This window comes from Astyanax mexicanus, chromosome 23 (assembly GCF_023375975.1).
Source record: "Astyanax mexicanus isolate ESR-SI-001 chromosome 23, AstMex3_surface, whole genome shotgun sequence".
NCBI lineage: Eukaryota > Metazoa > Chordata > Actinopteri > Characiformes > Acestrorhamphidae > Astyanax > Astyanax mexicanus.
Window position 1 is genome coordinate 6,117,203 of NC_064430.1, and position 15,886 is coordinate 6,133,088.

Here is a 15,886-nt window from a genome sequence, read left to right on the forward strand (position 1 = left end):
ACTCTTGAAACTAAAATGCAAAGAAAACTAATACATAAATAAAAACTAATATAAAATATTTGTTTAAGCACAAGCGATGATTTTTGTTCTTTATAAATCGCCACATTTATTTGTTCCAACAAGATCCAGAAAGATGGAGTCTCTCCTGCTGACAGTATGAGAATAATATTACTCACGTTGGCTGTTAAAAGCCAAAAAAAAAAAAAAAAAAAAAAAGCATTTTTTTTTTTTAGTTACAATTTAGAAAAAGATATCAAAAAAAGGGTTTGGGTATTGGTACCAATTTCAAAGTATCATATCGGCCCTAATATTGTATCATTTTGTGAATTTGATGTTCTACCTCCAGGACACTAAAGATAAAAACGTGTGCATAAATCATGCATCCTAAAGATGAACTAAAACCATATCACCACACTTCTAGACTGTTCTAGATGATCCATGCAAGTTTTCCATACAAAGTAACCATGTTTAACCTTTACCTCTGTATTTGTGTATTCTCCAGAGACAAAAAAAAAATGCACTGTTTGCCAGCTCTGTGCTGCACTGATTCCCTACGGGCAGCACAGCATGAAATTGCTCCTGCACTGACCGGACGGACGTCTGCTGTATGATTTGGTCTGAGACTGCGTTTCACCAGAGAACACTACTACAGCCGGAGAGTTTTATTCAGGTCAGAAACTGTTCCGTTATAAAGAGATTTCAGTACTGTGTAAGACATGCTTTCACACTCACCCACATACAGCAGCACACATCACGTTTTAATCTGAGACTGTGATTCTGCTTTCAAACGAGCTGCTCAGTTAAACACAAGCGCATGATTCTGTAGAAACTAAAGAAAATCCTGGATCCTCTTAAAAGATTCCTTTTTACCATTTTAACTACTTTTATTTATTTGACTCTTTATTTAGAATGATAACTATGTTTTAAGTCTAATTAAACACTAAAAATAAGAAAAAAAGGCATAGTTTTTTGTTTGTTTTATAGTTTTACTGTCAGTACAGGACATACAGAGAATTGAAATTACGTTACTCTCCTTCCCAATTTTACAGCAGGTACAGATAATAGATATAGATATAATAAGGGAGAATGGGAGACACTATGTGTACAATACAGCAGGGACACAAAAGACATACATGAGACAAAAACAAGGTGCAGTAGTGGTGGGGGAGAAATAGATATATAAATATAAGTAAAAAGAAATAAGATATATAATCTAAAAGAGTGGGAGACACTAAATGTATAAAACAACAAGACACAATAAACATAAGTAAGACGAAAGACAATATTGCAGTATTGATGGTGATTGAGATGGGATGACAGTATAAATAGTATATAACAGTAGTGCAAATATGTTATATAGCTTAAGGCTGGTAAAGTGAATGAGGGAATGGCTTGAGCATTCTCACAACTGTATAAGCTGTAAGGTGTTATCTTGTGACTGAAGCTGAACATTGGCTTGAGTGCTCAAGGCAAAGCAAGTTGGAACGAGGTCTGATAGTGAGTGATAGATGGATGGAACATTCCATTTCTGAAGTTGTGCGGAAAACAAAATATACATAAAAACATAAAAGGCATTACTACTTACAGTAGACATTACATAATGCAGGACTGGGGAATATGACTTACACATTTTTTGCACAATAAGATGCTTAAAATCCTTAAATTTCCCAAAAATCATCAGTGCGCATTATGTATGAATTCTACAAGTCAGGTATTAAGGAGCAGTAAAACTACTTTGCTGAAGTAAAGAGTTTCTCCAGCACCGAGACTGGAGCAGTATACGTATTAGCCGCTACCCACGCTAAGTGCTAGCTCTTTTGCCATTTGGAGGTGAGTATTATTGGCTTGTAGCCTGCTGCTAACCCAGGCTAACACTGCTGGAGCAGCATTAGCATTAGCCGCTAACTGCACTAAGCACTAGCTCTTTCGTCACTGAGCCTATGCATTTACAGTGTTGAAACAAGCTACGTGGGATGAACCGTAGCTGATCAGACGGCATTACCTAGCACTGCTAATGCTAATGCTGCTGCACCCAGCCAGGAAATCTGTAAATCTAAGCTTACTGTAAATAAAAAGAAGCACTGTACTCACCCAAATAAACAGTTTTCAGGAGAGTAATCTGTATAGATTAACATTCAGCACTCGATTGACTTAAAATATATATATTTTTGAAGAATTACAGTTTTGTTTACTTAGCTTGTCTTTAAGCTTTAGTTACCCCCTCTTAGTTATCCGGTGTGCCTTACGTATGAAAAAAAGACCAGAAAATAGACGTTTATTTATATTTTTCACACTATAAGGCACGCTATGATAAATAATCACTACACTTTTATGCACAAATTGCTATATTGGTTTGAGGCCATATTGTAAAGCATTACCGATAACTTACATTCAACCAGCCTACAAGCAAATGCCTTACAAGCACACGTCTGTATTACACAACTAGTGTAATATTTCCTTATTACAAGCAATAACAAACCAACGTACCTTCCACTCCACTGATGCACTTCACTCTGTCCCGCACCTCTACGTTGTACCCCTCAAAGGACATGAAGACTCCGCTGGGGTTGTACTGCTCTCTCTGGGCGTACACCTTGGAGTAGCTGTGGGAGAACTCGAAGCGGTCGTAGCCGTCGTATTGCACCACTTTTCCGTACACCTCGAAATACTTCTCCATCCAGCTGAAGGGCAGGTATACCTCGCCGCCCTCCCGGCGTCCTTTAATGGTGACGTCGTCGTTGATCAGGCAGTCAATCTCTTCGTACCGGACTCCTCCCACCACGGGCGGCGGCTCCGGAGGCTGGGGCTGCTGTTGGAGGCCCTCGGCTCTGGGGCTGGGCGGGAGCTGAGGGGCCCGGGGCATGAAGCGGAACGCCTTGTCATTGGTGCACTTGTTCCACAGCACCACCGTGACGAGGGTCAGCAGAGCACAGATCACTATGAGGGTCTTGTAGTGGACCCGGGCCGCCAGGCAACGCATCCTCACTGCTCACCTAAAGGGGAGCGAAGAAAACACCACACATTATTATATATAAGAAATTAATACATGCCTTCATTACTTTAAGCCTAGACAAGTAAAACTAGAAAATACAATAATATTAGCCCAGTCCTATCAGCACTGGTCTCCAGTCAAATTCCACATTATAAAATTGTCCAGTTCATGTATAAAGTCCTACATGAACTTAGTAGCAGTTCCCAAAATTTATTTCAGCAGGGGGAAGAGCTTTCTCTTATAAAGGTTTTGGTTGCACTAACACTAAAAACGTATGTTTACTTCATCTTTTGGTACTTAATGGATTTATTTAGAAAAAGCTGCAGATCCTGGGGTTAATGTCCTATCTACTGCACCCGATCACTCAGGTTTGTGGAAGAAGGTGGAGTGGGTGGATGCCCAGCGGTCCGTGTCTATGTTACCTTCTGGCTAGGGCTGCTATGATTAGTCGATATATTTAATATCTTAAGTCGATTAATTAAACTAGACAATTTCCTTATTCTAAATTAGACTACAAATTTCATTGACGACTAATTGTTAATTTGTAACAGTACCACATTATACAAAGTGCTGGGGACAGAAGCGCAATGGGACATGGGTAAATGGGGGTAAATAGCCCACTCACACAGTTTACACTCAACTTAGTCTGTCTCCAAAAGTGCCCAAACAACACAACAGATACCACATTTACTCACTAAATAATCTTTAAATGCCTTTTAAATCTTATTCTCAGCTGTTTTAATCGTTTTAAGAGATGGAGGACATGGCAGAAATAATCGTTGACTAATCAACCCTTAAAAAAATAGTTATCAGGTTAGTCGACTACAAAAATAATCATTAGTTGCAGCCTTACGTCTGTCTCTCTCCCTTCAGTCATTAGCAGCACTCTGATGTTGCATATTGTCTTTTCTCCATAAATTCAGTAAAAACTGATTTTATCTTTCTGTCTTCCTCTGAATTAGTGACTGCCCACATGTCCGACTTGACACTGATGGATGTTGGACCTTCAGGTTCTTCAGTCTCCTGTCCAGCCAGACTGATGGAAGTCTCTAAATGTCAGGCTTCCCAGTCACCCACTACAGATCAGTGCCCACCACCCAGTTTGTGCCAACAGCCTTTGGACCAGTTGCTCACTTTCTCTGAGTGGGAGTTTTTCCCTTGCCTTCCTTGTCACACACTGGGGTTTTTATGTTAAATGTTTTGTCTGATTTTCTGTACTTCTACCACATTTCTGTAAAGCTGCTTTGCGACAAAAGCGAACGGGTGGCATTTCACGTTCCACTGTTGACAGGCAATCTGTAATTCGGTTACCATAAATTGGATGCATATCTACATTATATTAAGCATAGTTTAAAAGGTCTGATCGATAGCATTCCTCACTGCATGAATACCCAATGAATGAGCTCAGAGAGAGAGAAAGAGAGAGAAGGAAAAAAAATATCCAATATCGGTCCAGCACCGAAGCATAAGACTCTCAGAGTTTACGTCTCGGCGTACTAAGCAGCTCACAGCGACGGAGAGTGGAGGAACAGTCGACAGCATTAGCGAGTGATTATTAATCGACTTGCTAAATTTGTCTTTGAGCGTGAGAGACTGATCAATCAAGTGATACAGAGTGATGGAGATAGAGCTCAATGATAATGCAGACTTCAGAAATTGCCGGGCATCTGGGTTTCAGGTCCAAAACAGACCAGGATCATTTTTTTTTCACAAGCAACTGAATTACTACACCAGCTTCCCTGACAGAGAGACGGGTACCACGCCAGGCCCAAGTTACCCACCAGGCTTCTGCAGCAGAACTGAACCTCCAGTTGCAGTTGCCATTGACAGTTCCCAGAGTGGTTACTCCAACAGGGCGAGACGAACGGCACTCTGGAGAGAGAGATTTCTTGAGCCTCGGAAATTCATCTCTCCACTGTAAAACAGCAACTCTCTGAAAACAATGCCAATCAGCAGGGGCTGCTTTGCCGTTCCCGTCATCTTTCTGAAAAGGCCCAGAATAGAAATCAATAGGCTTGAACAGCGCTGCCTCCCACCATTGCTAATTACCGAGCCGGCTGAAGTGGTGCAGACACGCCGATGACAAAGGCACGTCTGTGCGAAAATCATTACGGCTCCGCGGCGTAGGCTAAGCCGAGCCTAAGGTCGGCAGCCAGAGAATGAGCATCAATTGCACAATGGACTTGATCCATCTAGACAAACAAGCAGCGCTGTATGCACTAAATTAAACTGATTGACCCGGGAGGCTTAGCGAAGGCGTGACTGAGGATTAACGAAGAGGAGAACAATCAGAGGCACGACAGGAGCTTGTGTTGTACGAGAGAGAGCGACATCCTCATATTAATGTGCAAGAGAGGGGGAAAAAAAAAAAAAGATTGAACTGCCACAATTCACGTTTTCAAAAATGCTCGCTCTCTCTCTCTCTCTCTCTCTCTCTGAAAGAGTTTGCTTTCCCCTCTGCTGGAGCCCCGAGCCATAAAATATTGCCTCATAAAAGAGGATCACTCATATTTGGTGGAATGACATCGAATATAGGGAAGATGAAAGATCGGGGCAGGCAGTCCGTGTGCACTCCCCTCCTCTCGCCCTCTTTTCCTTCCTCTATCGCTTTCATTTCCAGCCGCACTCCCTCCACATCTTGCTTATCTCTTCCCTTTGCTCACCTCTGCTGAGGCTGCAGCGAGGCAGCGCACAGCGACTGACTGTGCGCTGAAAGATAAGCAGCTTGTCTCCCTTCCGATGACTATAAATAATTTGATCTTTTCACAGCTTTCTCAGGAAAGCAGGCAGAGGCAGAGTTCAGGCTCCACCACTTCCAAAAACTGGAGGGAGGCAAAGTTAGTCCGGAAGCTCCCGGCCTCGTACCAGAGAGGCGAAGCGAAGCAAGGCCAAGTCCCTGCAATCGGCTGGCAAAACCCCTCCCGCGCATCCGCTTCCAGATGTTGTAGTCCTGGCCAGGCAGGACGCATCTGCGGCCGAATACAAGGATCATTTGTATTCAAATCCACTAATATGCAGGAGGTATGGCTTAGCCCTGTGTAATCCACAGATCAGACCCAACCACAGTAGTGTCGCACAGATGTAATCCGTCCATTTGAACAAGTTGTGCTGCAGACTCAATAGGAGGGAGAAAACAGTCCTAGAGACCTAGAACCTAGAGAGAGTTTTTTTATGCATGGGAAAAGCTCTGATAGAGCTTAGCCTTGGTAATTTAAGAGCTACTAGGGGTTTAAAAAGGCCTTAAGCCTATAGCAGGAATGGAGATGCCTGTCAGATGTATATATTCATGTATATATAACTTTCTACCCAATTACGATGAGCCAATTAACCCAACCTTAACTCACTTGCAAATTCCCCCAACACGAGGGCTGCGTCCAGAAACCAAGAAAGTTCCTATATTTATCTACCAATCCTCCTCCTGCTCTCCTCCATGAACCAGAAACTAAAGATTTAGTGGCACCAGTTAGCTGCCTGTTCGAATACCAGAAGACATAAAAGAAGTCGCTTAAAATCCTTGAAGCATCTCTCAGCAGAGAATACCTACCTGTAGGAGAGAGAATCCTACCCAGGAAAACTTTTCGGAGAAACATTTTGGAGTGACATCACTGTGGGCACTCCCACAGAGCACAGAAACACACGTTGATTTTTATTAATTAATTATTCATTTATTATTTATTGAATTCCGTAATATAATTTAACTTTATAAAATCCAAAAACTTGCATGACAGAACATTAAATCACCACTTCTTATAAGCAAATAACAGATTAATACAATAAAATCAAATACAATAAATAACACACAAGGCTGCCACTTTTATCTGATCGGCAAATATTTTAAAACACTTCAGAAAGTTAGTTTTTTCTCTGCAATGAGCAGAAGTTTAAACTAGGGGTGGGCAATATTATATCGTATACACTATATTGTGACACAGAAATATTGTGATATTAAAAATCCATATCATGATAATAGTGATTGTTCTGTCTTAAAAGTAGTCTATTATTTACTGTGAAGCTTTAGGTGTATTTATTGTATAATTGTTTTAGTTTGCAGTTTATATGCATGCACTAAATATTCTGCAATTTTTTTTTTGCTGCATTATATTATTTTATGCTATATTATTTATTTTGCCACATTATGATTATGCTGTTATACTATTATACTATTATACTATATTCCTGAAATGAATGAATTATTTCTGCAATATTGTGATATTATTTTGGAGCCATATCGCCCACCCCTAGTTTAAACATCTATAATTAACACAGTAAAAATGATGGCTGCCATTAGCTGGGCAGTATTAGGGGTGAGCTGTGAGCGAGCATTGTGATTGGCTCAGTTCATCAGTAGTTAACATCCAACTAAAATGAATCAGCTATCCTATTTCCCCAAAAACAGCTCCTCCAGAAGGTTACGGATGCAGCCCAGGACGGTAAGGACCAGTGCATGCCTCCTGTGATACACTTTCAAACTGACGTCAATGCACAATCACCAGGCAGCCAACGTTGTGCTCGGAGGACAGCTCTGAACCCCACTTCTTACACATCACTCATCACATGCCTGTGCTTTATAGAATCACAGTAGGATTGATGCTGGGAGAAAGTGCCATCTACCCATCCAGAGAGAGCATAACCAGTTGTGCTCTCTCTCAGACTCTGGCTGCTGATGGTAAAGCAGCATGACCCAGGATTCCTTGATTGCGATTCTCAGGCCATGGATGGGGGGCTACAGCCTTGAGTTCCCCATACCTGGTCTACAATCATAATCTATGTACACGTAGTACATACTGTATCAAAAATACACTATGAATATCATCTGTGCTCAACAGTACATTTCATTAGAGAGAGTGTGAATAAATCCTGATTAACTGGATGTTCATGCATTAGACTATTTAAATAGTAGTAGTAGAATAAGGAATCAGAACCACTTCTGATGCATTCTGTCTGTGTGAAAATATTGAGAAACACGTGTACTGTGAAAAACGTCTTTAATTATTGTGATCTTTAAATATTTCAATCATATCCCAAAGCTCTAGTTGGTATTGTAAAAAAAATAAATAAATAAACGTTTCTTGAAGTGAATTTGCATCCTTTTTCCTCGCATAAACTGGAAAATAAAAGGAATCTAAATATGTTTATCTGTGAATTAGCCTTCAAATCCATCCACCAGCCTGAGTTCCATAAGACCTGCCAATAAGGAAACACATACCAGCCATAAAAATCGATCGTCTACAGCACAAAAACGATGTGTATTCATCTTAAAAAGAAAAAGAAAAAAAGGAACGATTGCAAAATAGGCAGGCCCATCAATCAGCAAGCAGGCCCCGCCCACAATTCCTATTACTATGCACTCTATCAGGCACTGTGCTGACCAGCCAACTCTGATGCCCCTCCCACCCTGCAGCCTCATCAGTCTGATTCATGCCCTGGTCGGTCTTCTCCAGGCTCGGTAAGACTCGCAGAGCTTAGCGATCAATCACCTTCCTCCTTCCTCTTTACTAAACCCTCTGTACCAGCTCAAGATCCAAGACCAGAGCTCCCACAAATGGGAAAAACAACACATAAAACAACCAAGTTTCTCCTCCCAGTATGGCTCCATCACCAAAGGCTGATGAAAGTCCTGCAGTCCTGTGCTGGCACCCTGGGCTCTGGGAACAGTGGGAGGTATTGTGGGCCAGTAATGGCCATCGACAGGGGGGTTAGGGACACAGCTGGCACAGGGGAACTGGGGGCAGTGAATGCAGAGCTTTCAAGCACGGATGGCACCACCAGTCTCCCAGATTCACTCAAGAGAGTCCATGCTTGTCTCTTCCACTCAAGCCGCAATGCACTCTCTATACACCCTGGGATAATGCAGAGAGGTCCAGGGGCTCCGGCTGTGAATGCAGGACTATGAATGCTAAAGCTGGTGTTGACAGCTGTATTGTTTGGGAGAACCTATCATGCAAAACGGGAGCGCCACGGCAATCACCATCAATTTGCCTCAGGGGAATAAAAGATGTAGATAAGGGCTCGCTAATTAAGGAGCTTTATTATGAAGTGCAAGCACACCAGAGAGTACAGGCTGATTGTTAATTCCAAGGCAGAAGTTTCTTCAGGAAACATTAAGGATGTTACAATGCTCTGCCGGCGGGAAATAAGTGCATATCCTATGCTATTTTTATTATAATTCATAAAAGCAAACAGGCCTACCACTGGGCGGTAGGTAGAGATGAAAAGACTGATCTAAGATTGGCTATGTATCAGTATCGGGCGTTTTTAAGCCAAAGTATGTCATCAGCATTCAGCCAATATTTCTCTAATTTACCTGATCTTGAGAGACAATCATCTCATATTTGGGCTCTTGGGGCTGCACGGACATCAAGTTCGTCTCAGACAGTTTGGCATTCGTTTTTTGCCAATTCTGCCATTCATATTAGTAGAATGTGTAAGACTAAATGTGGCTCATGGAGAAAAAAAGAAAAGAATAAAGACTTTTAACCCCACTAACAGGAAACCCTCTCAAGAGTGCATCTTTCAGGTCATACAATGAGTAGCTAGTGAAGTAGTAAAGATAAAAAGATTGATCGGCTATGTATCATTATTGGGCGAATTTAATCCAAAATACGTCAGTTGAAATCGTTAGGTGTAAGGTCGGCATTATCCGATCTTAAGACGCGATCAAGTCATATTTGGTAAACAAAGTTTACAGTGGCTCAGAGAGGACTGATTCCTGGGGTTGCTTGGACAAAGAAAGCTTAAATTTCTTATGTAACATGACAGCAAGCCTGGTTCACCAAGTTTCGCATTTGTTTTTTGCCATTTCTGGCATCCATATTAATAGAATGTGTAGAACTAACGTGTCTCATGGAGAAAAGGAGAAAAGAATAAAGACTTTTAACCCCATTAACAGGAAACCCTCTCACGAGTGCATATTTCAGGGCATACAATGAGTAGCTATTATTAGCACAGCAACACGGCAACAAGCTAACAAACACCACTATACACACAAAAAATCCTGAGAGACTCAGAGATCAGCTCATATTTGGGAAATAAGGTTTACAGTGGCTCAGAGAGGACTGATTTTTGGGGTTGCTCCGTTAAAGAAAGCTGCAATTCCTTGTGTAACATGACGGCAAGCTCGGCAAGCTAATATAAATGCCTGTTTTTGCCATTCATATTAGTAGAATGTGTAAGACTAATGTGCCTCAAGGAGAAAAGGAGAAAAGAATAAAGACTTTTAAGCCCACTAACAGGAAACCCTCTCAAGAGTGCATCTTTCTGGCCATACAGTGAGTAGCTTTTAGCACAGCAACACAGCAACAAGCTAACAAACACCACTATACACACAAAAAACAGCGAACACCACATTTAAGCATGACGTTTTTCAGTCATTGTAACATGGTTGATTCCAAAAGTAAAACACATTTAGCCCAGCACAATAATACATTATTTATTTTTTGATAAATCTAGTCTACCCCTCAGATAGCACTGGAGATCAGCTAATCGAGCTGAAAGACGATTGGTCCAAGATATCCCCTAGTCATCATGGTGGAGAGCTGCCTATTTTTTTTTCTCATCAAAAAAAACAGCACAACATGGATCATCTTTTAGACGTCAGCACTTTACCAGAGCCCTCAGCATTAAAATAAACAAAAAAACATTACGAAGCCCAGGAGACAATAAGCCTGGTCATTGAGCTGTGGCTATTTAGAGCCTGATCGCTGGTCTCGCCTTTCATCAGGCGGCCCTCTGCCAAAAGTGTACACGCTAGCAGCTGCAGCACATTGTTAGCATGTCAGAGATGGTTTGGAAACATAAGAGCTATCAGAGTTCAGCGCCAATTTAGCATGAGACACTTCAGACTAGAGGTCACTACAGTTTGTTTAATGCAGCATTTGGACACAATAGACAGAGGAAATATATATATATTTTTTAAGACAAAGTTTAAACAAAGATGTCATTCACTTGCATTACAAGCCTCACTACTTTGGATAGACATTAAATATACATAAAACTATGAAGATCATTAAGGATATACAAAGTTTTACCAATTTACAAATCATTATTTTTTTCTAGTATACAATTAATTTAAATGAGTCAATGTTTTTTTTTTGTATACATTATTAGGCTAACTGATTGTTGGAAAACCCTTTTTTCTATGTTGTTGGGACAGTTAAAAAACGTTACACTAGTAAGGCAGCATAAAGTGGTGCCAGACATTCTAGATTATTTTAGTATCTGAAGCATCAGCAGCTGTTAGTAATAGCAAGTCTATGGTTGAGTTAAAAAAGGACTTAATAGGAGATATTGCAAAGAAACTGAAGGGTAAGATGGTAAGATATATTCAAATTATATCTCAATCTGGCTCTAAAAAGGACAGAAAAAGGAGTGGGAGGCCTCGATGCACAACTGTGCAAGATGATAAATATCTTAGGGGTATGCAAGACACCTGTTTTAGAGACAGACACCTCACAGGTTGACAACTGCCAGATGCACTAAACGGAACCCATCAGAAACCCATGACCAGCGTCAACAGGCAATAAGCGACTTCAAATGAGTGCTGGATGTTAATCTATACAGAATTCTCTCCTGAAAACTGTTTATTTGGGTGAGTAAAGAGCTTTCGTTTATTTACAGTGAGCTTAGATTACTGAATTCCAATGCATACATTAGCATTAGCAGCTTATGGCTCCAACAGTGCTAGCTGGGGTTAGAAGCAGGCTACAGGCCAAATAATACTCCCCTCTGAATGAGGAAATAGTGAGCACGGTTAGCGGGTAATGCTCTTGCTGCTCCAGCAGTGCTAGCCTGGGTAAGAAGCAGACTACAGGCCAAATAATACTCCCCTCTGAATGCGGCAATAGCGAGCATGGTTACGGGTAATGCTCTTGCTGCTCCAGCAGTGCTAGCTGGTGTAAGGAGTAGGTGACAGGCAGATAACACCTCTGAACAGGGAGAGAGCTAGTGCTTAGCACGGTTAGCGGCTAATGCTAATGCTACTTCAGCCCCGGTGCTGGAGAACTAAACTAAAATTCCTATACAACGCTGTACTGTACTGAGTGGCTTTACTGCTCCTTAATACCTGATTGGCAGAATTCAAACATAAGATACACCGTCGACTTTTGAGAGAATTTAGGATTTTAAGTATGCCTTATAGTGCGAAAATGCTCTTGCTGCTCCAGCAGTGCTAGCCTGGGTAAGAAGCAGGCTACAGGCCAAATAATACTCCCCTCTGAATGAGAAAATAGCAAACATGGCTAGCAGGTAATGCTCTTGCTGCTCCAGAATGCTAGCCAGGGTAAGAAGTAGGTGACAGGCCAATAACTCACCTCTGAACAGGAAGAGAGCTAGAGCTTAGCGCGTTTAGCGGCTAATGCTAATGCTACTCCACAAAATTCCTGTACAACGCTTTACTGTACTGAGTGGCTTTACTGCTCCTTAATTCCTGATTGGCAGAATTCAAACATAAGATACACCGTCGATTTTTGGGAAAATTTAGGATTTTAAGTATGCCTTACAGTGCGAAAAACACACTAAAAATAATAACTTCAGTCATACTATAGATAATCAACATTTCTAAGTAAGGTAACGATGGTGTTTGTGCTCAGGTTAACACCTCTGTCTGGAACAGTTTCCATATACTTTCCATATACTTTTGATGTGGACACTATTTTCTGCCATATATGCTTGAGCTGTCCTTAACTGACAATTAATAGAATATAATTAAGGTTTTAAACTAGGCCTAAGCGGTTCTCTCTCTGCTTCAGCAGCTCCCTGCTCATATAAAATTGTGACTGGATGTCACAGAGGCCGAGAGCAGGTCCTGGCAGGCTCCTCTGAGCTGTTATTTGACTGGTCCTCAGCGGCGGGAGCAGCCGGGTATGAAAGCACATTCCGGCGGCGCGGCGGTCGGTGCCCTCGGGGCGGACGGCAGTCAGGCTGTCGGAGCTCAGGTGTGTCAGCTCTAACTAAACTCCTGACATTTTCACTCCTCTGACTCAGTTCTGGGGGGGTGGAGAGATGGAGGGATGGAGGGGTGAAGAGAACAGAGGGAATCAGAGTCTTCCGCTGCAGCTCTGAGGCTTGTTATCACTCCGAACCAGACGGGGCCAATGCAGAACACATCACTATTTTAAAGGTTATCAGTGGCCCTGTTTACACCTCCCACAATATACAACTCAAAAATGAAGAGTTTCTTTGATTTTACCAAATTTAAAACATAATCAGAATATCAGAATATAATCAAGAGGAAGATGGATGATCACAAGCCATCAAACCAAACTGAACTGCTTGAATTTTTGCACCAGGAGTAAAGCAGCATAAAGTTATCCAAAAGCAGTGTGTAAGACTGGTGGAGGAGAACATGATGCCAAGATGCATGAAAACTGTGATTAAAAAACAGGTTTATTCCACCAAAAAACGATTTCTGAACTCTTAAAACTTATCAATATGACTATCAATATAAAATTGTTTTATTTGCATTATTTGAGGTCTGAAAGCTCTGCATCTTTTTTGTTATTTCAGCCATTTCTCATTTTCTGCAAATACCTATAAATAGCAAAATCAGTGAAACTGATTCAGAAACTGAAGTGACGTCTTGATTTTTTCCAGAGCTGTATAGATGGATGTGACGTCAACCATTTTTTGCTGACCTCTGTATTGCCCATGTTCAAGGTGTAAGGTTTTACACTGTAGATCAGGCTTGTTAGTCTAACACATTGGAAATAAAATGAGCGTTGTCTTTGTTAAAATGTTAATACACTTGAATAATAATTTGGAATTAGTAATGAGTTATTATTTGTATAGGCCAGATTCTGGTATATATTTTGCACCATATATTTGGCAACCAATAACTTTCAGTCAAAAAAAAAAGCAGATTTCGGCAAAATTCGTGAAGAAAGAACAATTTCTACCAAACAGCGACTCAATTATGTTTAGTCTTTTTCAGCATTCACTTTCCTTTTTTTTTTTTTTTAAAGGAACAGTGGATGAAAACGACATGTTTAAGTTAATTTTTTTGCACTCGTGTAAATTTAACTAAATTGAATATATAATTCAGCATCACTGATTACAATAATCACTTTACTACCTCTTCAAAACTTATTAACTATGAAATAAGCATGAATTATGGGTGTTTGGGTGAGGCCTGATAATGACATAGAGATGTCTGATGGGATGAGATGTGATTTCCAAAGTTCAGCAGAAAATTAACATAATTATCATGACCGGTGGCATCTGGCTAGAACTGTCCATGCGAACAGACAAACAACTGTAGCAGAAATCACATGCACAGTTAATTTAGGATACCCCCCACACACACACACATCACACACATCACACAGGTCAGTACAGCGTTTATTATTAGCTCCAAACAGATGTGCCAAAAGCCATGGGACAGATGGAACCCCTGTACCTTTTTAATATGAGCAGTAGGGGTGAGCCATATCGTATCGTACGTGATATCAGCAAAATTTTGGAATATCGTGAACGATATTATACCCTGAAATATCGTACCATATCACCCACCCCTAATTACCGTATTTTTCGGACTATAAGGCGCACTTAAAAACTTTTAATTTTCACAAAAATTGACAGTGCGTCTTATAATACGGTGCGCCTTTTGTATGGATTTTACCCGTCAGGTTGTAAGGAGCAGTAAACACACACTCAGTGCAGCGTTATAGAGAGTTTCAGTGCTATACAGAGTCCAGAGCCGTGCAGCTCCGAGGGTGGAGCAGCAAATAGCATTAGCTAGCTTATTCACTGTTCAGAGATCAGTATTATCTAAATTTTACCCGTCAGGTGTAAGGAGCAGTAAACACACACTCCGTGCAGAGCCGTGCAGCTCCGTGGCTGGAGCAGCAATAGCATTAGCTAGATGCTAACCGCTAAGCTAGCTAGCTTTTTCACTGTTCAGAGATCAGTATTATCTAAATTTAGTACTTTTAATACTGCTGGAGCAGTATTATTAGAGTTAGATGCTAATCGCTAAGCGTTCACCGTTCAGAGGTGAGTTATCAGCCTGTAAGTCTGTGCTGCTTTGCCTGGCTAGCATTAGCTAGATGCTAAGCGCTAACTCTCTCAGAGGTGAGTTTTATCAGCCTGTAATCTGCTTGTTTACCGTGTTAAAACAAGCTACGGGGGACGAATCGCTAGCTAATATCTCACTGTCTTACCAGAACACGCAGGATTACTCAGTGTAACGCTGTCGTTTAAGTTTGGGTTAACTTTACTAGTTTAGGGGACTAGCTAGCGTGCTAGCGGATAGCTATGCTAACGCTGGTGCAGCAAGCCTTAGTGGACATCTGGAAATCTAAGCTTACTGTAAATAAACTGAAGCACTTTACTCACCCAAATAAACAGTTTTCAGGAGAGGAATCTGTGTAGATTAATATCCAGCACTCGTTTGACTTTGAAAGAGCTAGATTTGTATACTGAGACGCTCCACCGGCAAGACACCCCCCCGTGGGGGAAGGGAAACATGGCGCCACCCCTGTTCACTTTGATATAGGCACCCTTTCTAGTGTCACTTAACGCGCCTTATAATGCGATGCGCCCTATGTATGGAAAAATAGCAGAAAATAGGCGTTCTTTGATAGTGCGTCTTATAATACGGCGCGCCTTATAGTCCGAAAAATACGGTATTACCTAATTATCATATCAGGGTATTACTTTGTTGCTGTTTTTAGTAAAAAAAGAAAATTCACACTGTTCTAATTACACATTATATATCTACTAGAGACAGATTATATCTGTTTAATATCATTTATTTTACTTTAATCCTGGATATATGGAGATATTTGGACTATTATGGCATTCTGGATCATTGACTTCTGTTACAAATCTGATAAAATATGATATTGCAAGCAATAATAAAATTCTAAATATTTTTTCTAATTCAGCGTTTTGTCATAT

The 15,886-nt window shown here is 40.9% G+C and overlaps 1 protein-coding gene across 4 annotated transcripts in view; it reads right to left on the reverse strand.

The window, feature by feature from the left end:
- The window catches only part of glceb (glucuronic acid epimerase b), a 134,183-nt gene that overhangs the window by 42,417 nt on the left and 75,880 nt on the right, over positions 1-15,886 (reverse strand). For all 4 annotated transcript variants that reach the window (XR_007429064.1, XM_049470970.1, XM_049470969.1 and 1 more), the window contains exon 4: positions 2,488-2,993. Coding sequence is in view for 3 of the 4 variants with exons in the window: in XM_049470970.1 (XP_049326927.1) it covers positions 2,488-2,980 (493 nt within the window). In the remaining variant the exon portion in view is untranslated. The remainder of the gene's footprint in view (positions 1-2,487; positions 2,994-15,886) is intronic.